At 47.2% G+C, this 23,613-nt stretch overlaps 1 protein-coding gene and 1 long non-coding RNA gene across 2 annotated transcripts in view; one reads left to right on the top strand and one right to left on the bottom strand.

Annotated features, from left to right (window-relative positions):
• Nucleotides 1–2,902: 2,902 nt before the first annotated feature.
• Nucleotides 2,903–21,913, bottom strand: KLHDC4 (kelch domain containing 4). Its single transcript, XM_081872055.1, has 12 exons — nt 21,707–21,913; nt 20,152–20,243; nt 19,300–19,378; nt 17,184–17,282; nt 15,213–15,349; nt 13,472–13,564; nt 12,692–12,851; nt 8,952–9,021; nt 8,373–8,581; nt 6,463–6,871; nt 3,970–4,101; nt 2,903–3,613 (listed from the first exon to the last, which is right to left on the bottom strand). Exons 1-12 carry the CDS (start codon nt 21,908–21,910, stop codon nt 3,414–3,416), a joined length of 1,884 nt encoding a protein of 627 aa, XP_081728181.1. The 5' UTR covers nt 21,911–21,913; the 3' UTR covers nt 2,903–3,413.
• Nucleotides 21,914–23,122: 1,209 nt separating this feature from the next.
• The window catches only part of LOC309347471, an 83,535-nt gene continuing 83,044 nt past the window's right edge, over nt 23,123–23,613 (top strand). Inside the window, exon 1 of the long non-coding RNA XR_014158949.1 lies at nt 23,123–23,171. This is a non-coding gene — a long non-coding RNA (uncharacterized lncRNA). The remainder of the gene's footprint in view (nt 23,172–23,613) is intronic.

The raw sequence follows: 23,613 nt of genomic DNA, 5'->3' as shown, positions 1-23,613 counted from the left end.
GGCAGCTCTTGCCATCAGAAAGCTCTTCCTGAAGTTTAGTCAGAATCTCCTTTCTTGATATTTGAATCCATTGGTTTGGGTTCTGCCCTCCATGGCAGGAGAAAACAAGCTTGCTCCATCTCATCTTCCATGTGACAGCTCTTAAGATGTTTGAAGATGGCTATCCTATCTCCTCTCAGTCTTCTCTTTTGCAGGCTAAACATACCCGGTTCCCTCAACCATTCCTCACAAGGTTTGGTTTCCAGACCTTGATCATTTTGGTTGCCCTCCTCTGCACACATTCCAGCTTGTCAACATCCTTCTTAAATTGTGGTGTACATAATGGATTGTACCTAAAAACATACACACACCTGTGAGGCTAATGTCACCATACAGTTAAAGCACATGGCTTCCCCCGAAGGAATCCTGGGAACTGTTGTTTGGATGTGACCTACAAGGGTGGAACACCAACTCTGCAAACAGGACCCCAGCTTCAATCCCTGTCTTTATAAGATACTATGAGCCACGTCTGAAGGGTACAGGCCAGTGTTGTGAACGGCCAGAGGTGACAAAGAGGGCAGAGCAACAGAAAGGAGGTAGGGCCTAGAGGAAGACTGAAAGGCCAGATAGGGACCCCAGCAGGGCCACCCGCAGCTCCTGGCCCAAGGCTCCTTTACCCTAAGTTAAAAGGCTCTCAAGGCACCAGGACTGGGGGAAGGTGGGAATAAAAGCTCCCCCAAAGACCTCCTGGAGCATCAGGATGGAGGAAGCATTGCTATGCAAGGTGGACTTCAGGGGAAAAACGTGTAGCTCAGTGGCAGAGCATCTGCTTTGCATGCAGGCGGTCCCAGGACCCACGCCAATGGCATCTCCAGGTTGGGCTCCCTGCCTGAAACCCTGAGGGAGTCAGGGCCCCATCAATGCCCATCCGTGTCGTCCCCCCCACAAAAAGCAATGAAATCCTTCCTCATTCTTTTTTGAGCACAGAGCACTTTTCTTGAACTTCTTTTAAGGGACTGCAGAAAAGCAGCATTGTGCAGAGCATTAAACCATTAGCCGCTGGAGATAATGTTCCCCTCCTGCAGGGCAGGTCCCTTGCGACAATAACCATCTCCACGGCTGATGGATATCCTGCCCGTCAACAGGCGCCGGCTGCTGTTGGCGCCAGGCCCAGCGGGGCTTGTCCTTCGCTTCCTCACTTGCTCTCAGTCGCTCTTGCCGTGATCAGGGATCCTGCTCTGCCATATGGCACCGCGGGGAACAAAAGCAACACTTGGTTGTAAAGAAAGCCAAGGATATTGCTAGGTGGAGACAAGGGGGGGAGGCTATTTAAGCAGGAAGGTGCTGATCTGTGCCCCAGTTCTGGTTTCAAATGGTGCTTATTGAAAATAACAACAATAATACTGAAATACAATAAAAATCAGGCCACTAAAAAAGAACACGAATTGAATCTACAATTCAATGCCAAGTGAATTCCTGCGATTAAATAGTGAAAACACCCACTGATGCTCCTTCTCTAGGTTTATATATCAATTCCAAAACTGAGCAAATGAGTCCAATTTTGTTGCAAGAGTTCAGAGGAGTTAGTCCTTAGAGGCACATTTGACCCTTGGAAGCAAAAACTGCTATTTCCAGGGAATCTATTTTGAAGCAGCTATATGAACACATGAAGCTACCTTAGTCCTGAGCTAGATAACACCCAGACTTAAGTCCATCTCTGACTTACAGCAGAGGGACTTTCCCAAGTCTATTCCAAGATGTTTAACTGGAGACACCAGGGATTGTACCTGCCATCACCTGTCTGCTAAACACACATGTGGCCTGCCACTGAGGGATGGGCCTGCTACATTGACTATCCAAGATCTCAGGTGCCTGAGGTACTTTTAACAGGGGCCAGGTAACTGGGGCCAGAACCTGGACTTTTCTGTAGGCAAAGCAAGTGCCAGTATGTACAGCTATGGCCCTTTCCTTGCAGATGTGGTAGTGGGCTGAGATCCATTTATCATGCTAGCAATAAAACATCTGCAGCTGCTGTACTAGGATTGAAGTAGACTCAGCCCCACCTGAAGTTAACAGGACAAAAATCAGCTTAGCGGGCATGCAAAGCCTCTAGCCAGTCCCAGATTACGGCTCTAGGCTAATACAGTGGTACCTTGGGTTACAGACCCCGCTAACCCAGAAATAGTACTTTGGGTTAAGAACTTTGCTTCAGGATGTGAACCGAAATTGTGCTCTGGCGGCGCGGCAGCGGCAGGAGGCCCCATTAGCTAAAGTGGTGCTTCAGGTTAAGAACAGTTTCAGGTTAAGAACAGACCTCCAGAACAAATGAAGTTCTTAACCTGAGGTACGACTATACTCAGATCCAGTTGCTGAAAAATAACAACTAATTGAATGTGCTTGCTTACTTAAACTTGTTTAAGGGTTAAGTACCTTTGATAGGGGCTGTTTTCTAATTCCAATGAGAAAAGTTCGTTTTAAGAAATGAGGAATTCTTAAGACATTGTGAATGTTTATAAAATATGGTTCTGACAGCACAGTCAGTCTGAGAAAAAAAGTAAAAAGTTAATGTCTTATGAACCAGATGATGAACTTTCCACTGTGGGGCAGATTCACTGCTTCTGCAGCCCCCACCCCACCCTATGAATTCCTCCTATGAATTTGAAACCAGGGTTACTAAGCTTTATTTCTGCACTCTACAAGGAAAGAACTTAGGCAACGATCTGGGAGGAAATTCAGTCCATGCATTTGGTATGGTGACGTGACGGCGCACTAAAGCCATTATGATATAGCTTTCTAAGCATGAAGAATGTCTGGCTTGATGTTGGCACACCTGTCAGAAGCAGAACATGATGGGAGTTTTGTACATCCCGGCTCAAAAGGTTTCCCATCTTCAATACTGCCCATTAAAAAGGAGAAAGCATCCTAACAGACAAAAGAACCTTTATTTATAAAACCTGCCGAAATGGTTAAGTACCAGTTCCTGGTCTGATGATGGGAGCGGAAAACTGGAGCCCCCTGAAACTCTCATACATTGAAATATCAAACTCAAAGCTTCCAACAAGAACAGCCAAGCTTTTAAGCACCTGATCCCTCTAATCCACCCACTCCCTCCGAGTGGCCCACCCAAGCCTCTCCCATTTCCTCTCCTCTTCCTGCCTCCCCTCCTTGGAAGGCACCCCTGTGCCAACCAGGGTTACGTTCACAATATCACAAGGGAACATCCTCCAGTCCCGAAGCTCCAGCAACCTGTCACAAAATCAGCAGGAGCGGATGAGGGAGAGGGAGAGAAGCGCTTGCAGGGCCAGAGGTGGCCTTCTAATCCTTGTAGCTGCAAACTGCTCCCTTACAGCCAATTCATTCACATGCAGAAAGCCAAGTGGTAGTTTCCGCTGAAGACGGAGAATTGCATGTTTACACAACAGTTGTTCCAACATTCATTGAGGGGCAGGCAAGACCTCGCTAGCAGACCCTTCATGGAAGGCCTTTGCCATTGCATGCCCCACTTTCACCATCTTCTTCTCTTTGGCATCAGGGCCCATCTTCTGGCGGGCCAGTTTCACCCAGTATTGCTCTGTCCTGGAGAGGTAATCTGTGTACTTTTCATCAGGCTGCACAGCGGGATGATCTTCCTCTGCTGCAGAAGGCAAGAAGGGAGAGGAAGAGAGAGAAAGTGCAATGAGGAGCAGAGCAGAGAGGACCACCTGCTCTCTTCCAGGTGTAGCACTCCATAGACAAAAAAGATGCTGCACAAAGAATGTGTAATACCCTATAGCAACTCTACTAAAATCCCCAACGAATCTCCACTTCCTTACAGATGAAGCTTGAACTGCACAATTCGTTGCCAAATCTACTTAACAAAAAGTCAAGCAGATTACATTAAAGCTAACATTTGGCATGCAAAGTCAAGCGGAGACAGGAAACTCAAGCGTCTCCTTTCCAGCACATCTGAGAACACGGGTGCTTTTCCCCAGCTCTTTTCTGCGCAACTACCTTCATCCTCGCCCTCAGTATCGTCAGAGTCCTCTTCTTCATCTTCCTCCTCGTCCTCCTCGTCTCCTCCCTCCGCACCTTCCACATCTCCCTCGTCATCAGACTCCGAATCTTCAAGCCATTCCTGAGTTTCTGCCACAGCCATTAAAATTTGCAGGTATAAAAGGGAATACAAAGTTAGCAGCAGGAACGGCAGCTTCCCCTCTGGCCACTTTATCTAGAATTTCATCACCATCAGGTGACCAGCAGCGACTCTTTATATACCTGGGTTTACAGTGGTGGCTGTCTGGGGCAAACAGGAAGTTGCCAAGGCAAGCATGAGACTCATTGTCTCTAACTTTCAAAATTAAAAATACTGAACCTAGATAGGGGCTCAGGTACCCAGAGAGGGAGAAGCCCCTCCTCAAAGCTTAGAGTGAGTGGGGAGTTGATTAAGCATCAAGCAGGAGGGAAATGGGATCAACATCCTAACCTCACTTGAAAAGCAGCACAGCCAGATGCACCAAGTCCACAGCAGAGGGGGAGAGCATCTGCTTTGTATGGAGAAGGCCCCAGGTTCCACTCCTGGGACCTCTATGTTGGGCTGGAAGAGAACCCCCATTTGAACCCCTGAAAAGCCTCCTAGAATCCAGGGAAAAGATCAGCTAGGCAACTGTACAGCTTTTGGCGAATGCTGAAGATGCACAACTTTATTCCAGCCTTTGACAGCTGGGATGTGTGCGCTTTCAGGGCCCAACCTGTGTGTAATCTGCTTTTAATTCTGAATTTTTAATTGTTGCTGCCCACCCTGAGACCTGCTGGTGAAGGATAGGCAATGCATTAAATTAATGGTACAAATAATAATAATCAGTCAACACAGCTGCCTGTGTCCAGGTATCATGGAAGGCTTGTGAGCAGCAGAGGCTGAGATTTGTTTTACTTTGTATAAAGGAGTCATATCCTGCCTTCCCACTAGGAGACGGCACTGAAGGCAGGTAGCAACCTTATTTAAATGATTGTGATTAGCTGTGATTCCTGCATTGCAGGGGGCTGGGCTAGATGACCCTTGGGGATCCCTTCCAACTCTACAGTTCCATGGTTCTATGACAATGGTAAGTGGAAAAAGGAAGTGGAAAGACCCGTAGGATAACTAAGAGGAGTTTGTGGCTGGTGCCTGGAGCTCTGGGCAACTTGGGGTTGCCAAAGGCACTCAGCCTAAAAAGGAGTCAACACACAGACATGACGACTTTGGTGGGATTAAGACAAAGGTTTCAAGGTCCAGACACAAATGAGGCCAGACAACTTAGAGCCAAAGGGCACGGAAAAAAAGGTTTTCCCGGGGATTAAGCCAGGCCAAAATTAGACTTTGTGTGCGCGCACTTGATGAAATCCAACGCTATTCACAGCCCCAAGAATTAAAAACAGCCTCGGCTGCAGGCTGCATCCCCATCACCTGTCTAATTTGCCAGCCTAAATAGGCTTTTGTCCCCAGTCAGCTGCAGTCATGTAGTAAAATTAAACACGGCAGCCCTCAGATTTCTAGGAATAGTTTCCAGTGCCCAGGAACTTGATGAGATTGTTATACAAAAGGCTTTCCTGAAGTTCTGACTGTCTGCTGACGCCTGTGGATGCTCCACATGCTCCCACTGGTTTTGTGTCAATGCTCAGTGTCTGGCACAGAATCAAGTATTTTAAGAATAAGGGCTTTCTCTTAAGTTTCTAGTCCTTATGTTTGCAGAGACAGGCTGGTTAAAAAAAAATACAATGTGGGTAGTGCCTAGTGAGATTTCAGAAGTCATGTTGGATGGGCAGCAGCAGCAGCAAAGCTTGCAGCTCACTGGAATTTCTCGTGGAAAGGAGTTGACAGATACTACAGAACCAAAGCCCTAGCAACGGAGCATGCTTGTGTTTGTGCCTCCTTGGTAGCTGTTCTATTTAAATCAGACAAATGAGCAAAGCGTGCATATTTTCTGTGCAATACAGGTAAATAAGAGCCTGCAGGATCAGGCCTGTGCTCCATGTAGTCCAGCATCCTGTTCTCACCTTGGCTGACCAGATGCCTGAGGGAAACCTGCAGGCAGGACCCCGCTAACTCCAATTGCTAAGTCGAAGTCCTAACACAATTGAGGACCTGATCAGATGGAAAGACTGTCATCTAATGGTAGAGTTGTGAAGAGGGTGGCAATTACTGTGTTATTTTATCCTTCTGGTCAGTGTTGTAGATTTTGCTTCTGCTGCCAACTGGGGAAGGGCAAGGAGTCAGAACATCAGTGTCTGATCCCTGGCTCCAACAGCTTTTGGGATTTCATCAGGCAGCAACGATAGGCTTTCAGAAAGCTTCAGCCATAACAACTAGCAACTTGTTGCTGTTGTCGTTTTAAAGAATAAATGCAAGAGAATTTGAATTCTTAGCATCAACAAACGTTGCAACTGCCCAGCGTAATGGCAGAAGTACAGAACAGAAAGCTGGCTGCAAGAGCTTGAAACAAAATATGGTAAATGGCTTCAACTTACTTGGGTCCATCTCCACGAGGACCTTCCATTCTTCCATCTTGTGGAGGTCAATAGCATAAAGGTCGTTCAGAGTGAACTGGCGGTCGCCCACCTCAAACATCCCTCCGTAAACATAGAGCACCCCGTGCTTGACTGCCAGCATGGCGTTTGAGCGTGGGCATGGCTCCACCTGCTGGCCGGAGGCCTCATCACCCGTGCCATCCTCTTCATCCTCCGACTCAGGATCCTGCAGCTCCAACTCGGGGGCCGAAATCACCTGCTTGATAGTCATGATGGTCCCATCCTCTGCCACCACCTCCTTGACGATCTCCACCGGGCCCGGAGGGAGCCGCTCCTCACTCTCACCACCTTCACAGCCAGTCTTTGCCGCAGGCCCTCGACGCCGCTTCTTCTTCTCAGTCTTTGGGCCCTGTTGTGGTTGGAGGGGAGAAAGAGAAATACTTTAATGTAAGCAGGCCGGGTAGGGGACGCGGGTGGCACTGTGGGTTAAACCACAGAGCCTAGGACTTGCCGATCAGAAGGTCAGCGGTTCAAATCCCCACGACGGGGTGAGTTCCCATTGCTTCGTCCCTGCTCCTGCCAACCTAGCAGTTCGAAAGCACATCAAAGTGCAAGTAGATAAATAGGTACCACTCTGGCGGGAAGGTAAACGGTGTTTCCGTGCACTACTCTGGTTTACCAGAAGCGGCTTAGTCATGCTGGCCACATGACCCGGAAGCTGAACGCCGGCTCCCTCAGCCAATAAAGCGAGATGAGTGCCTCAACCCCAGAGTCGGTCACAACTGGACCTAATGGTCAGGGGTCCCTTTACTTTACCTTTAAGCAGGCCGGAGCCCAAAAGCAAAAGCCTGCACAACTTTTGAAAGGCAAAGCAGAACAGACAGCTGCCACCTTCCTGGCAAACTGATGAAATTTGACAGGAATTGGTTCGTTATCCAGTGTGCTCTCCCTCCACCTCTCCACTTCTGTTGACAGGGAGCTGACCTATACCACCACAGTGCCAGGACTTTACCATTCAGAAATGGTACAGTCCTTCTGGCACTGTACCACTTTAAAATGCAGGTGGGAATTGCATGACTGAATTTTTTAACAACAACAACAGCAACATAGAAGATGGTCGCGCTGGAGTGTAGGCTTGGCTGGAGGCTTTCCCCTGGCATGCTAGCTTTCCTTTTTAAGGACTTTGTGATGATACACAGGGAACATTCAAACACACAACTCCCACCCTGCTTTCTGAAGTGGTACAATCCAGGTGGGATGGCATCACTTGCATTTTGCTGAATGGGCAGATTAGTCCACTGTGATGGCCGCAAGTAATCATTATCTATTTTGTTTTATTCATCCATTGCATTTTTATCCCACCTTTCCTCCAAGCTTGCGATGATGTGCATGACTCTCTTCCTCTCTCTTTTATCATGACAACAACCCTGTGAGGTAGGTTAGGCTGAGAGGGAGAGATTGGCCCAAGCTTCATGGCTGAGTGGGGATTTGAACCCAGGTCCTAGTCCAGCATTCTAACCCCTGCACCACCCAGGCTCAATTCTCTATGTTACAAGAGGTCTGCATGGGTTGAATTGTACTGCAGGTGAAAATATGTAGGTTCTTTTCTTTCTTTTCGGTTTTCCTTTTTTTATTTGGCAACTTTGTGGTGTTCGTGCACACATCCCTGTCTCCTCTGCAAGGCCAGGGGGCTTGTAAACCAAAAGGTGAAACCCTCAGAACTTGCACAGGGCTCTGAAGTGCTCAGAGCACTCTTTCGCCGACATTTTGCACTTGCTGCAATTCTTAACAACAACCCAGCAAGGCAGGGCAGCATGGTTATCTCCACGTTGCAGATGAAGGCAGAGCTGGTGGCTAAAGGCTGCTGGGCAAGAGTAACCCCATGGTTAAGAATAAGAATCTTTCCAGACCTTTAGCTGTCCAGGAAACCACCGGTTCTTCACCAAGTCGTAGAAATAAATATCGTTAAAGAAGTCTCCTTCAAGGTCCTCCTCCTCTTCCTCATCGTGGACCCCACCAAAGAGAAGGGACCGGTTGCTGGGACCCACAGCCACTGAGAAGCCAGACCTGGGGGTCGGCTTCACCCCTGAAGAACTAATCCGAGCCCAGGTCCACTTGTCTAGGAAACATGAAAGAGAAAAGGAGTGCTTCTTTTTTTTTAAGGTGGACAGCATTTGCAAGTCACAGGCAAAGGGAAACATCATGAAGTCTAAGGTCAGCAGAATGTGAGCAGAGTGCCACCTTGGAATGAAAAGCAAGACTTTAAATCCTGCCTCTACTCCTCTGTCCACCCCATACCTCTGAAATGGCAGCTCTGTCACCCAGCCACCTGCTTCTCCCACCATCCCACCTGTGGAAGGCCACCTGAAGAGCAAATAGCTCCAAAAATCTCATGTAAGTAAGCTAAGCCACTACACTGAAAATCGAACCCAGGCCAGGCCCAGCTTCCTATGTATGGAGTCCAGGCAGCCCTGAGCCCTCCTGCTTACCTGAGCTTTCAGCCTTCAACAGGAACAAATCTGTATGAAGAGTGCCCTTGTCAACGTCTTTTTTAATTCGCTGTAGGAAAAAAAAGAAATGGTTTTTTTTAAAATCTAGCTATCTATCCGCTGCTTAGATAAAGGAAAATCAAAGTGGTTGATATAAAAATGCTACAAAATTTCCATTAAAAATTAATAGCTAAAACAGATTTTAAAACTGAATATAATAAAATAAAAATAAAAAACAACAACAGATTTTTAATACAAAGTGTACATAATACATCTTAATATGTCTGAATGGGCTTGCCTAAATATACACGTTTTTACAAAAGGCTTTCCTCTGCAAGCCTGGAACAGAGTTTACTGAGGCACAGAAAGACTGAAATGCAAACAAGGCTACAGGCTAAAGAGTAACCACAGCATCTTCTATGACTTTTAAGGAGTTCAAAAAGTGCTTCACGTGCATTGTCCTCTAATCCAGCCTTTCTCAACCTGTGGGTCCCCAGAAGTTGTCGGACTACAACTCCCATCACCCCTAGCTAGCAAGGCCAGAGCTCAGGGATGATGGGAGTTATAGTCCAACAACATCTGGGGACCCACAGGTTGAGAACCGCTGCTTACAATAGCCCTTTAGAAAGAGAAGATAAGGCAGGCGGGTGGCTTTCCAATATCTGATCTGCCATCACACAGAAGGTGGAACAGGCTTGCTGAGAAACGTAAGAGCCGCCTGCTTGGTCAGGTCCATCTAGTTCAGCAGCCTGTTCTCACAGCGACCAGCCTGTCAGAAACCCTCAGAAGGCCCTGAGCACAAAAGCTCTCTCTCCTCCTGTACTTTCCAGCAACTGGTATTCAGCATTCCTGCCTCTGGAAGCAGAGCAGAGCCACCATGGCTAGCAGCCATCAATAGCCCTCTCCTCCATGGATTTGTCTAATCCTCTTCCAATTTGATGGCCACCCCTGCCTCCTGTGGGAGGGAGTTCCATAGTTTATGCTGCATGAAGAAGCACTTTCTTTTATCTACGCTAAATCTTCCAACAGTGGATGCCCATGAATTCTAGTGTTATGAGAGAGGGAGGGAAACTGTTCTCTATCCACCTTCTCCGTGCCATGATCATCTCATCTCTTATACACCTTTTCTCTAAACTGAAAAATCTCAAACACAAAAAAGCCGGAAGAAGGAAGGAGGGAAGTCAGCTCTTGAGAGCGAGAATACATGTAAAATGCAATATGATATGTGTATGTATAGTATTTAACTATAAAAAACCCCATCTTTAAAAAAAGAAAAATCTCAAACACTGCAACCTTTCCAGCATAGGGGAGTTGCTCCACCCCCTTGAACATTTTGGTTGCCCTTTTCTGAACCTTTTCCAACTCTGCAATATCCCTTTCGAGGCAAGGTGACCAGAACTGAACACAGTATCCCTCACGTGGTCACACCCAAATGTGGCTGTTCTCTCTAGAATGAGCAAGAATTAAAAGGATGCAGATTTTGGCTTAGCATTGTGGAGGCAAGATTTCTGCACTGAGGGCAGGACCAGATGACCCCCCAATTACCCTTCCAGCTCTACGGTTCTGTATGCTACAACAGGTCTCAAGCAAGTGTCAACACACAACAGACTTGTGATTCCACCTGTGGAACCCGACCCATCAACGTGGCGCATGGAAACAAAGATGGCCTTCACAAATGACTTTTAATGATAAGGACTAGAATCAAGGCTTTTGGCATTTTCAAAGGGTGGCGCTCTTAGACATGTTTCAAATTGCACCATGTCCCGTGCAAAAAACACCCAGCGAGATCTCAGACCTGGTTAGGACAATCCCACTGCACACAGCATCTTGCAAAGGGAGCCAGTGTGGGGCAGTGGTTAGAGTGCTGGACTAGGACCTGGGAGACCAGGGTTCAAACCCCCACTGGGTGACCTTGAGCCGGTCACTCTCCCTCTCAGCCTAACCTACCTCACAGGGTTGTTGTGGGGATTAAATGAAGAGGGGGAGAACCATATACGTCTACCTGAGCTCTTTGAAAGATGTGGGATATACGGTAAATGCAATAAATTCATTAAGACTATAAGATCTTGCTAAGGCTATATAGGCTGCCAACGTACCTGGGTGTCTCCAGGTGTCAAATCCCCCAAAGAGGAAGGGGGGAGCTCCGTAAGCCCATATATAGCAGGCCAAAACCAGCAAGCAGCTTGAAGCTAGGCACTACAAGGCCTTTCCAGCTCCATGCTCGGAAGAGCAGAGTCAGACAGGTAACAACATTGTTATCCCACTTGGAACCACATTACCCTTGTCACAAACCACCAAGTATTTATTTAAAAACACCCACAAACACCTTGCATGCTTTGTGGTTTGTAGGTTGGTGCAGATGGTGGGAACAGGAGAAAGCAGGAAAGGGGCAAATCACTGGTGCCTTGCAAGAAAGGAGTTCCTATTTTCTGCATTCAAGCAGGAGCTCCAACCTTTTTGAACCAGGGGACAAATCTGGATTTTTGAGAAAGTGCTGTGGGTGCCAGGCACAAAATGGCTGTCGGGGAGGAGGGCTGGCATATAACAAAATGGCTGCTGTGGGGGTGTGGCAGGTCACAAAATGGCTGCCACATCTAAAAGAGCAGGAAAAAAGAGAAAGGATCATAACATGGGGCAGGCACCTACATATGTCAGCCGCTGCTGTGCTTGCTCACCCGGACAAGCTTTTTGCCCCTCTCTGCCCTCTGTGTAGGCAACCCCTGAAGCAGGTGAGCATCTGCACAATTGGAAATCCAAGCAGTTCCAACCTAATATGGCAGAACACACTAATGAGAAAGTCAGAAAATAAAAGTAAAAAGAAGAATGAACACAGCAGAGCAGCCCCCATTTCCTTCCAGACAAACGGGATCAAAAGAAGGGGGTGGGTGATCGCAACAATCTAGCTTTCTGCTCATGCTATTAGACATCTTCATTATGTCTCCCCTTAATTTCTAACATGTAGTGGACAAGCCAGGAGAGCTGAGCTGAGCAGCCACACTCCGATCTGCGTTTAGCTACAGTGACTTCCTTGAGGCTTGCCCTCAACCCAACCTACCTCCTGGGGTTCTTTTGAGGCTTAAATTAAACAACATCCTGCCTAGAGCTCCCAGGAATTGGGCAGGAAAGGAAGAGGCATTGTGGAGTTAGCACTATAGCCACAGTCTAGTTATCCACTAGGAAAGGCAACACCAAGGCCTCCATTCCATACCCTTGAATGATGAAGCAAAAAGGAAGGCAAAAGAGATGGGACTGGAGAGGCTCAAAAGGTGGTGTCCCTTTGGCTGTTCAGATGCAATAGCTGCTAATGAGGAGGGAAGTCATACATTTTCTGTACAAACTGCAACAGAGCCCAACTTAGGGGATGTGAAGCTGAACCAGAACATTTTCACTTTAAGAAGCCTTGACCACCCAAATGTTCAGTCTGATTAACCAGACTGAGGCTCAGTGGCCAAACTTCTTGCAGATCAACAAGTTTGCTGAATGACTTGGGGCACAGAGTGATGCCCCCCACCCCACCCCACCATGTGGGAAATCTGGGCCACATGAAGGGAGAGCTGTCCCGGAAAACAACCAGTCCAGAGTGTGTGTCTTCAGTTATGTGGACATTGCTACAAATGATCCAGAGCCCCAACGAAACACAGATAAGAGAAGCTAGCCTATTCCTTGCAAACTCACTCTTAGTCGCTCTAAAGAATCTGGAACAAGGAACTAAGCAAGTCAGTGTAAAAGGCACCACTCACCTGCTTGGAGTAGCCTCCATAGACAAGGATGTTGCCTTCAGGAGTGGTAGCTAGATGGCAACCAGACCTTGGAGCAGGGGCAACCCCGGAGGGAGTCAGCTTGGTCCAGGCAAATGTGTCCAGGTTAAAGGCATAAACATCGTTGTAGTAGATGTAATCTCTGATTGGAACAAAAGCAGCAGGCAGAGGTACTGATAAGGCGCATGGTCTGAAGACACATGAACCTTGCTGAAGCTAAGCAGGGCTGTGTCTATTGATTATCGGACACCCTGCCGCTTGGAGCACTAAGCTGGGGCACTAAGCTGGGGCATGTGCCCATGTCACTGGCACTTCCAGAGATTGCAATGTACACCTTATCCTTTGGAAGGCAGAACAAAAATGTATAAGAACACGAAACATGTCAGGAAGTCTCTTGCTTCCTAAAGTTGCTGTCCCTGGTGCTGAATGTCCAAAAATCCTCACTCTCTGACATGTAGGTGACAAGAAAAAAGGAGTCATTTCTGGAAGCAGATTCCTGAAAGGAGCCTCTCTGAATTTCACTGTTTGTTTGTTTCTTTTTTTAATGATGCTCCAGTCTAGCTTCCAGAATACACTCCAAGCTTGGCTTTAGATGCAACTAATATATTGTCAGACTCCATCTGCACAGCCATTGCTCAAGGATGATGCGTACGGAGACTCTAGCAACATCTGGAAGGCCGCAGGTGAGCAGCCCCTCGCCTAAGGTCTTCTTGGCCTGAGCCAACCCTTTACAAGCGAGCAAAAAGCACAGCGCCAACCGACCTTGCACTTTCGTGGAACCCTCCAAAGAGGATCAGCTGCCTCTTGCACACCACCATGCGGTGTCCGCTCCGACCCGAAGGGCCTCCAGAAGCCCTGAAACACAAGTGAACAGACTGAGCAGTGACTGGAGAAGGCCCCCCTGTTTGCACCTCGCCAGTTCCTGCTTCATTCCGTTTGTGGGGGGGGACTGAGATACCTCTGCTTCCTCCACATTTTGTTGGACTCCTACTCCCGGCAACTCCTGTAGCCAGCAGGACCAATGGCCGCAGGGATGGTGGGAGTTAGGACTCCCAACTACACCAGAAGGGCCAGAAGTTGCCCAACCCCAATGTGGGGAACAAGAACGTCTATTTGGCTCAAGCACCAGCTGCCTGTTTTTCTGTAGGCAACACACTTGCCCTCTTGGCTGACAAACTACTTCTCTCCCACCCCCACCCCTGCCCCTTTTTATTTATTAGAAACAAAAGCTCCATCTCTGCCGCCTCCTCGGGAAGAGCTCCAACATCTGTGCTGATGAGAAAGTCTGCGGGGGAGGCAGCCCGCCTGTGTTTCACTGCTCTCCTGACAGCGTGTCTGTGTGTAAATCAACTTTCTGCTACTCCCTCCTTCTGGCATTTCCACTGCAGTTTGCAGAAAACAAAAAAGAGAGGGTGGGCTAAACAGGGGCCTAGGAGGTCTTACTGACAACACAGGGTCAGACGGGGCTTCGGCAGAGGAGTGGCAGAGCCAGTGCATCACGGGCAGAAGGTCCCAGGTTATTATTTATATCCTGCCTTTTCTCTCCAAGGGACTCACGGTGCTGTGCAGGGTCCTCCCCCTTCTCATTTAATTCCCACAACAACCCTGAAAGGTAGGTTAGGCTGAGAGGCAGTGACTGGCCAAAGGTCATGCCTGGTGAGAGTCAGGGATTTAAACCTTGGTCTCCCAGGTCCTAATTTGGCACTCTAACCACTACACCAGACTGCCATCTTCAGCTGATCAGATCTCAGGCAGGAGGACCTGGGAAAGAACTTTGCCCAAAACCTTGGAAAGCCTTTGTTTGCCCAAGTGGTTGATACTGAGCTAGGTGGTACAGAATAGAGAAGCTGCGTACAGAAGGGTATTTCTACTTTAGCCCAGGGGTAGAGCATCTGCTTTGCAGGTTGATGTACGCAGGTTCAATTCCCAGCAGCATCTCCTGGTAGTGCTGAGAGAGATTCCCTGCCTGAAACCCTGGAGAGCCATTCTGCTTGTCAGTGTGGACAATATTGAACTAGAGGGACCAACAGTCTGAATTGGTGCAAGGCAGCCTCCCATGTTCCTGCATGTTCATATAAACACCAATGTGCAGTTTCATGTTTTAAATATTTCCTCCAGGTAGGAAAAGGTGATCACATATGGAAGACAGCATTGCCTAATTTGCTAACCAGGTAAATGCACGCTTTGTGTTGTCACAATTTCCTAAACGCTCTTCAATATTTGAAGATGCTCTACCTTTCCAATCAGTTGGGATCAGAAAGCAAAGACTCGCTTTGCCTACTCACTTATCACACCCCTCTACTAAGATTGGGAAACATCTGTGCCCCCCCCCCACACACACACTGTCGGACTCCAACTCTGATCTGCCCCAGCCAGCTGATAGGAGTTGGGAGTCCGGCAACATCTGGGAAAGGAAAAAAGAGGCGTTTCCCAGGACTGGACTCTGGCAATGCTGCTGCTCAAGGAGACAAGCAGCTTATGCATTATGCCACACCTCACTTACTTTATTTGCTCCCAGGTCTTGCTGGCCAAATGCAAGACCCAGAGATCTTTGTAGTGGTAAAACTGCTCCCCGTCTGGGGAAGCAAACTCCCCGCCAAACACCCAAAGCTGTCCGCCACCCTGAGCTACCACCACAGCCTGCCAAAGGAAGAGAGAGAGATAGAAAAAGTTAGGGCAACTTTTGAGTAATTTTCAACATGTGCAACACATGAACAGCCTCTCTCATTAAACCTTACCAACAACACTGCGAGCTGGCTCGTGCTTACCCCCATTTTACTGTTGGGACAACCCAAGGCTCTATGTGTACAGGTCGTCCAGAGTTTGCAGATCTGAACCCGCTCCAAGCAGAAATGGTAATCCTAGCAACGGGTAGAGCAATTCCTTCCCTGACAAAGCCAAGCCTGTGACTTTAATAGCTGAAAGGGGGTGGGGGAGAGATGGCCTGATTGTGGAGGTTTCACAGTTCAGTGGTGGCAGATGGGTCTTATTGCCTCAACTCCTGGGGTGCATTTGGGCTAAAGCCTTCAGAATCCCTTCGTAATTCAGAATGGACACCAAAGGATAACAGTGTCACAAGGAGAGGATTCTAGATGTTCTTTCTCTGCAGAAGACAAAGTAATTTAGCAGACAGGACTTTTTTCCAAGAGTGGCCCCTCAAGAGGAATTCCAAGGAATTCCCTGCCCCAAGAAATACAACTGGCTCTCTCCTTGTCATCCTTTCACCAGACCTTGTGAATATTTCTTTTTCTATGAGCTTTTGGGTAGAAAAGTTGGTGGGGGGAGGGCGTTAGTACTGCTGCAGTTGCCTTGTGCTGGGCTTGCTGGGTTGAATGAAACAGTATTTTTATGCTTTGATCTGGGCCAAACAGTGCAATGTATGTATGCAAAAGTGTACTGCAACTCCAGGCCAGTAGTGGCCTAAAAACAGATCATGTGTAACCCAAAGGTAGGTCACGCAAAGAAGTCTAGAAGGATTTTCTTCTTCTGCTGCTGCTGCTGTTTGGTAGGGAGAGAGAAAGGCATATCCAGTAAAACAAATTTAAAAACAGGTCCAGGTTGCAGGATGAGGTTAAGAGTGGGATCCCAGGAGTTGATCTGTACGGGTTGGAGAGTCCTGCTCCAGAGAACGGCTTGTTGTGGAAATTTACAGCTTGTTAAAGCACCACCTGCTGGACACTGTCATTTATGACAGGTAGAATTTTACAGAGAGAGCACACACACAAACATACACACACAGAGAGAGCCCATCCTTTTTCGAGCACCAGCACCAAACTCAGTGGGTTTCTCTAGCACCGTTCTTGCATATATGCTTATTTCCACATCTGATGCAAAATAACCATGCAACTTTCTCTCTCTACATAAAAATATAAGGCTGTCATTGCTGTCCCCTATTGGACGATCTACAGTGCCACATCACAATCTTGGATTTGCATGAAGTCAGGATGGGGTAGGGGAGGGGGAAAAGAAGACAGGTTGCCCGACACAAGGGGCAGTGGCACGGGAGTCAGAAGGGAGAGACACGGATGGGGAAAGTGGTTTTAAACAACAGCAGAAGTTTGAGTAAAGCAGAATCAAAGCGGAGTAAGCGTAGGGGTGAAGATAAAAACAGGACTGCAGAACCAAAGACAGAGGCGGCTTCAGAAATAGAGTTGGGATTGTGCGTAATAGTTGTATGAGTTGGGAAGGAGGATCCCTAGTGTGGCGCAGCAGCCCCTAGTGTGCATGTGTGTCTCTGTGCCTATATATTTATAAGATTTTAAAGTTAAATATATGTTGTATTTTAAATTGTTATTACCCGCCCTGAAACCTTAAAGCAAACAACAAATAATATACTGCTACTCTGAGGCAACACATGGTATGATGCTGGTGAAGGAGGGTGTCAGGAAGGCCTCTGCACCAGCTGTGTGACCCCTCCTGCTACTGCGAACCCTCACCTCCTAGAACTGCTTCCTGGGGCACAGCGTATTATTACCTGATGGGCACAGCGGCGTGGAGGGGGGTTGGGGATGTCAAGTTTAGCCCAGCTGTTCTTCCGAATGTTGTAAACAAACAACTCGTTGTACAGGAACGTCTAGAGGAAGAGGAAGAGGAGGCAGAAGCTTGCTAGAATATGTAGCGTACTCCACACACACACGTTCCTTTTATTTATTAAAATACTTGTATATGGCAATTTAATAATAAAAACCCCAAAGTGATTTGCCACAGTTATATCTATACAATTAAAAAAAAACACATCAGCATTTATTTATTTTTATAAATTTATTTGGTTTTTCGAATTAAAGTTTTACAATCAAATATCCAACATACATCATAAAAACAAGATTACAAAGAATCTCCTGGACTTGCCTCCCCACTTTTGTGGGTCCTATCGTTAATCATTTCCTCCTGCATGTTTTATAATAATCCAAGTCTTTTATATCTCCATCATATCCAAAATGCACCATTAAACTGCAAGTGCTATTCCAATCCTACTAATGATTTTAAACTGTAACCACATTAAGATTTAAAATCATGGCTCTTATGTGTACACATAACCTAGCACAGAATTTTTTCCAGCAAACCTTTAAAGGTGAATTTAATCTAGAAGGGGCCCGATGAATCTTCACCAGTTAACAGCATGCCACAGGATCAGGCCAATGATGCTGAAGACTCAATTTCACATTGATGCCAAATGAGTTTTGGCAACTCACAGAATGGTCAACACCACCCTTGCAGATGATCTCAATGATCAAGCGTTCAATGATAAAGGTTCAGGTGATCCCTAAGCTACCTTGGACCTAAGTTGCTCAGGCCTTTGCAAATTAATGCAAGGACCTTTAACCTGACTTAGTAATAGATGTGCACTCAGTTTTTTCTCTTAGTTTAGAGCAGGCATCCCCAACCTGCAGCCCTCCAGATGTTTTGGCCTACAACTCCCATGATCCCTAGCTAACAGGACCAGTGGTCAGGGATGGTGGGAATTGTAGTCCAAAACATCTGGAGGGCCAAAGGTTGGGGATGCCTGGTTTAGAGCCTACCCAATCCCTTTAGTCTTGGGAGAGGTACTGATGCCAAAGCATTATTTTAAAATCTCCCACCAGGATTTTCATTTCCCAAGCTCTTTGAAGAGGGACAAGGACATGTCTGCATCCTAGCCAGTGCCCAGAGCTAAACAGTCATCTATTACATTCATAAAAGACTTCTGGTTACCAAAGCATGACCTTTTTTAGGTACTGATGGGTGAAGGTGCAACTCCTAGCAACTTTACCTATCTCAGAAGGGAATCCTGGCGTTAAGGAGATATCTGCTTGGGAAGACATGGTGGAAAAGCCAAGCAGGCTCCTCCACAATGAGCGGACCTGCAAGAAACCTGTTGACCCATGTTAAGAAATTATGGGCTGAAGGATGAAGTAGCAGAGGAACTGTCCGCTTCCCCCACTGCACCAGCCCAAAGAATGCTTTGTGCGGAAAGAGGGAGCGGTTGGGGGAAATGACTCAATTCCTATACTGCTAATTTGAGACCACAATCAGTCTGTGACCCAAATGTCTGACTCCGTCTCTGCAAAATTCATAGTCTGGATGTACTCAATTTGGACAGAAAGGAGACCAGCTCCTTTTGGACAGCAGCAGGAGGGCTATTCATGTGCAGAGAGGCCGAGGAGCTGAAGGAGATGCTCCAAATCTGTCTCCAGGAGTTATGAACTCCTAAAACATTGATGATGGCCAGGCAATCACTCTTGGCCCTTTTAATGGAACCTGCCATGCCTGTGGCAGCTGGAACGTCATTACAGCGGGCAGCATGGACAAGCAGTCCCATTTATTCTGGGACCCTGAATAGCTCCTCATTCCAATAAAATAATTTTGTGCAAAATCACTGAAAGCAAAAAGTCAAGGCAGAGTTTATAAGCAGGGTGAACTGGGGTTAGGGCAGGGCTGGGGAGCCCATGGCCCTCCAGATGTTGCTGGAGTACAAAGCCCATCACCCCTGCCCATTAGGCCACGCTGCCTGGGGCTGATGGGAGTTGGGAGCCTGGCACCACCTGGAGGGCAACCACAGGTACCCTGGGTCAAGGAGGGGGCAGGAAGATAGACAAAAGGATATACTTTACTTTTTTGCCATTGAAATATTCACCTCCAAAGAGGATTAGCTCATCTTTCTCAGGATGTGGCGACAGAGATGCGTTGAGCCTGGAGATGGAAAAATGGGGCAGATATAAGAAGGGGAACAGACTGGGGAACTGTTCCATGCATACCGTGCAAAAGTAGTTTAGAACTTTATATAACTCCATCCTGAAAAACTTATGGTGACATGCAAAAGCAGCCACTTTCTGAGACGTATGAAAGTGGTCACTATATTGACAACACCTTAGGTTCATTACTGTTGTCCATACTAACATAAAAAGAGGGGAAATATCAACACATTTAGTTTCAAAATCAGAGTATCATTTATTTCATTTATATCCCACCTTTTCCCACCAAAGAAGCTCAAGGGGCTCTTCCCATCCTCATTTATTCCACACAACAACCTTGTGAGGCTGAGAGGAAGTTTGCAAAAACACCAAACCAATAGAAATACAAGAGCAAACACATAGTGGTTCTCAACCTGTGGGTCCCCAGATGTTGTTGGACTACAACTCCCATCATCCCTGAGCTCTGACCTTGCTGCCTAGGGGTAATGGGAGTTGTAGTTCAACAACATCTGGGGACCCACAGGTTGAGAAAGGTTGCAAGCAAGTCTCAAAAGATTAAGACTATTAGGTAAAAACAAGCAATTTTTTTTTTAAAAAAAAGTTATTAGAAAAAATACCAGAGAATAAAGCTAAATGATGAAACCCCTCGGATCATTTAGTCATTCTGAATGCTGCACAATCAATGCTGGTTCCAGCAAGGCTGGTAAAATTACTAGGGGTTGTTTGTAGCCCACACTTCCAGGAAAATATGACCCCTGTGCACATTCTTACCTTGGGGAGGGCGGGGGGCAGCTTGTCTCAACCACTTGAGTCTTCTTAGCATCCAGTGTCTGGAATTCTGCTATCAGAGCTTCAAGATCCTCCTTTAAACAAAGAGACAATCTGATCAAGAGCATTTCACAACCAGGTGCCCTCCATATGTTGTTGGACAGACTGAACCACAAGATATGTTGTTGGACAGACTGAACCATCGGCCAGCACAGAGTGAACCACAAGATCTAGAAGGAATTTCCCATCCTCAGATGATATGGGGGCTTATTCGATTACACTGTTCTCTCTCTTCTTGTTCTCTCTCACCTAGTATTTTATTTTTTTATAAATTTTTTTAAAGTTTAAACAAATTTTATAATAACACAGAAAACAAAACAACACAACAACAAACAATAAAAAACAAAGATCAAACAAAATTAAAAGGTTCAATTCTTAGTTTCATACAGCTTTCTTTCTGGACTTCCTCACATCTCCCTTTTCTGTATTCAAATTTCCAATTTAGTTTCAGCAGATTTTTCCACTATTTTAACTAATTTAGTGTATCTTAATTTCTTTTAAGTTAACCATTCCTACTGCTATCCACTCATCTTCTAATCTCCCATCCTTAGGTTAACTAAGCTGTGATTCTTTTACTTGTTACTTATAAAACATCTTTGCACATTCCTTCAGCTTTGTCACTAATGCCACATTGCTCTCTCACCTAGTATTGTCACAGCCCCCCCAAAAAAACCTTTATTTTTAAAAGAGCTATAGCTTAGTGGCAGAGCATCTGCTTTGCATGCATAAGGTCCCAGGTTCAATCACCAGCAGCACCTCCAAGTAGGGCTAGAGACACCCCTGCCTGAAACACCAACATCACGGCGGGGGGGGGGTTCCTGTTACCCGCCCCCCCCCTTTGCCCTTGGAAGCCTTCTAAGCTGCTGCAAGAGAAGGACACTGAGCAACACCTTGGGAGGAGTGCTTCTAGGACTAAGAGGAAATGCGAAGCTCCTTTATTATTTCCACTACTGGACGCTGCATGTTATTTAAATAACCTTGTTCTATTTATAGTATCCGAATGTGGGGTTTTGTTATTATATTCGTTATTGTTCTGCTATGTTATGAAACTGCTGCCACGTTCTGCTATGTTACTATGAAATTGTTTGAAATGCATCCCTGCTTTTTGGTTGTAAGCCGCTTTTTTGAGCGTGATTTTATTTTGTGGGAAAGAGGCATACAAATAAAATGAATGAAACGAAACCTCTGGAAAGCTGCTGCCAGCCAGCACTGTGCTCAATGGACCAATAGTCAAACTCAGTACTGTATGAAGCAGCTACCTACGTTCGTATGAATTGCATTCCTTCCCCCCACCCCGCCCTATAGCTGATGCGCCTTTTTTTTTTTTTTAGCGGGGTGGGGGGTGAAGGTTGCACAGAAATTCAGCCAAGGGGGCTTTTTTTTCTTTATCCAGGAAGTGCAGACCTGTTGAGCTTCTGCCTGCAGCGAAGCTCTTAAAGGCACAGGAGCCCTGGCGGGAGGGGGGCAGCTCAGCTTCCTCGCAGCCCTTTGGGCTCACCTGCTCCTTCTTGGCCCTCTTGGAGACTTTCTTTTCCATCTTGGCGGCTGTTTTCTCAGCCCCCTTCACCTTCTTCTCCTTCTTGCTCTTCTTGCCCATCTTTGCAGCAGGAGAGGCCGCCTGGCCAGCCTCTTCCCTCTGCACGCAAAACACACGTGCCCCGACCCAGCCTGGCCTTTTCCCAAGACCCCAAACAAAGGTCATTTCCTGCCGAGGGAAGGAGCAAAGGCGGCAAGCGGGATCCTTCTCACCCGCCGCAAAAACGAGACTATTGCCATCTGCTGGAAGGGAAGGCTCCCTGCCAGGCCTTCGGATCTGGAGAACTGATCTGGGCTGACTTGATGCAAGTCCGTGGCCGCTTATTCATAGCTGTCAACTTTCAGATTTGAAAATAAGGGATCAGCAGCCTCACCTGCCCCGGGGACAGTCTACGGGATATCTAACAATCCGGGATAGCAGCGGGAAGCAGCGGGAAACGGCGCTGGAATAAGGCAGTTTCCCGCAAAAAAAGGGAAGGTTGACATCTATGCACTTATTCCATTTGCAAATGAAACTGTGCAAAGCGTCTTGGCAGCAGACACGGTTTTCCTCGACAATACAGCTTGAAACGAGAGTGGTGCCGTGGTGGTCATAGTGTCGGACTGGGACCCTTGGGAGAAAGGACGGTTCAAATTCCCACTCAAACATGTTGCACACTGGGCACTTCCTCCGGCCAGTAACCTACCTCACAAGGTTGTTGTGGGGATTAAAGGAGGCGCCCGGGGCGGGGGGGGTGGGGACGGGGACGACCATGTACCACCACCTTGAGCTCCTTGGAGAAAAATACAAAATATATTCTTCCCTGGGAAAGATTGTTTGTGATGGATAAAACAACTTTTGTGCTGTCCCCAGGATGTAGCACGGGTGGTAAAAAGGTAAAGGACCCCTGACAGTTAAGTCCAGTTGCAGACAACTCTGGGGTTGTGGCGCTCATCTTGCTTTACTGGCCGAGGGAGCTGACGTTTGTCCGCAGACAGCTTCTGGGTCATGTGGCCAGCACGACTAAGCCGCTTCTGGTGAACCAGAGCAGCGCACAGAGACACCGTTTACCTTCCCGCCAGAGCGGTACCTATTTATCTACTTGCACTTTGATGTGCTTTCGAACTGCTAGGTTGGCAGGAGCTGAGACAGAGCAATGGGTGCTCACCCCATCACGGGGATTCGAACTGCCGACCTTCCAATCAGCAAGCCCTAGGCTCAGTGGTTTAGACCACAGCACCACCCGCATCCCTGTTTGTATGAGTGGACATGTGATTAATTTTTATGGATTAGTAGCAATCAGATTCTTGTATTGCAGGGGGTTAAACCAGACAGCCCTTGTGGTCCCTTCCCACTCTACAACTCTAATTCTAAGCCTCATCAGCTCTAGCAAGCAATGGCCAGGGATGATGGAAATCGTAGTTCAGCAACTTCCAGAAGGCCACAGGTTCAGCACATCTGATTTACAAACCAGTGGGAGAACATCTCTGCTTCTCAACATCAGTGAACAAAGGGAAAGGACGGGGCTTTTTTCAGCCAGAACTCACAGGAACTCATTTCCGGCACCTCTTGGGTGGGCGTCATTGCCATTACAGTGGTACCTTGGGTTACAGCATAGCTGTCAAGTGTCCCTTATTTGAAGGGACAGTCCCTTATTCCAGCGCCATGTCCCGCTGCTGTCCCTTATTGATGGATGTCCCTTAAATGATGTCCCTTAAATTTCAAAGGAAGCAGCTCCTCTCCCTCCCTCCCTGCCAGCCAGGGAGGAGGGAGGCTCCAACTGTGTTGCTTGGCTGTGTTGCTCACCCAATAAGAAGTCTAAGAACGACTAGGGGGTGGAGCTTGCATGCCTTGTGTGTGGCTAGTTAATGCAAGCTGAGGGGGTTTTT

The sequence above is a fragment of the Podarcis erhardii genome (assembly GCF_964252035.2).
Source record: "Podarcis erhardii genome assembly, chromosome: 7".
In the NCBI taxonomy this organism is placed as follows: Eukaryota; Metazoa; Chordata; class Lepidosauria; order Squamata; family Lacertidae; genus Podarcis; species Podarcis erhardii.
This window is presented reverse-complemented; position numbering and strand designations above follow the sequence as displayed.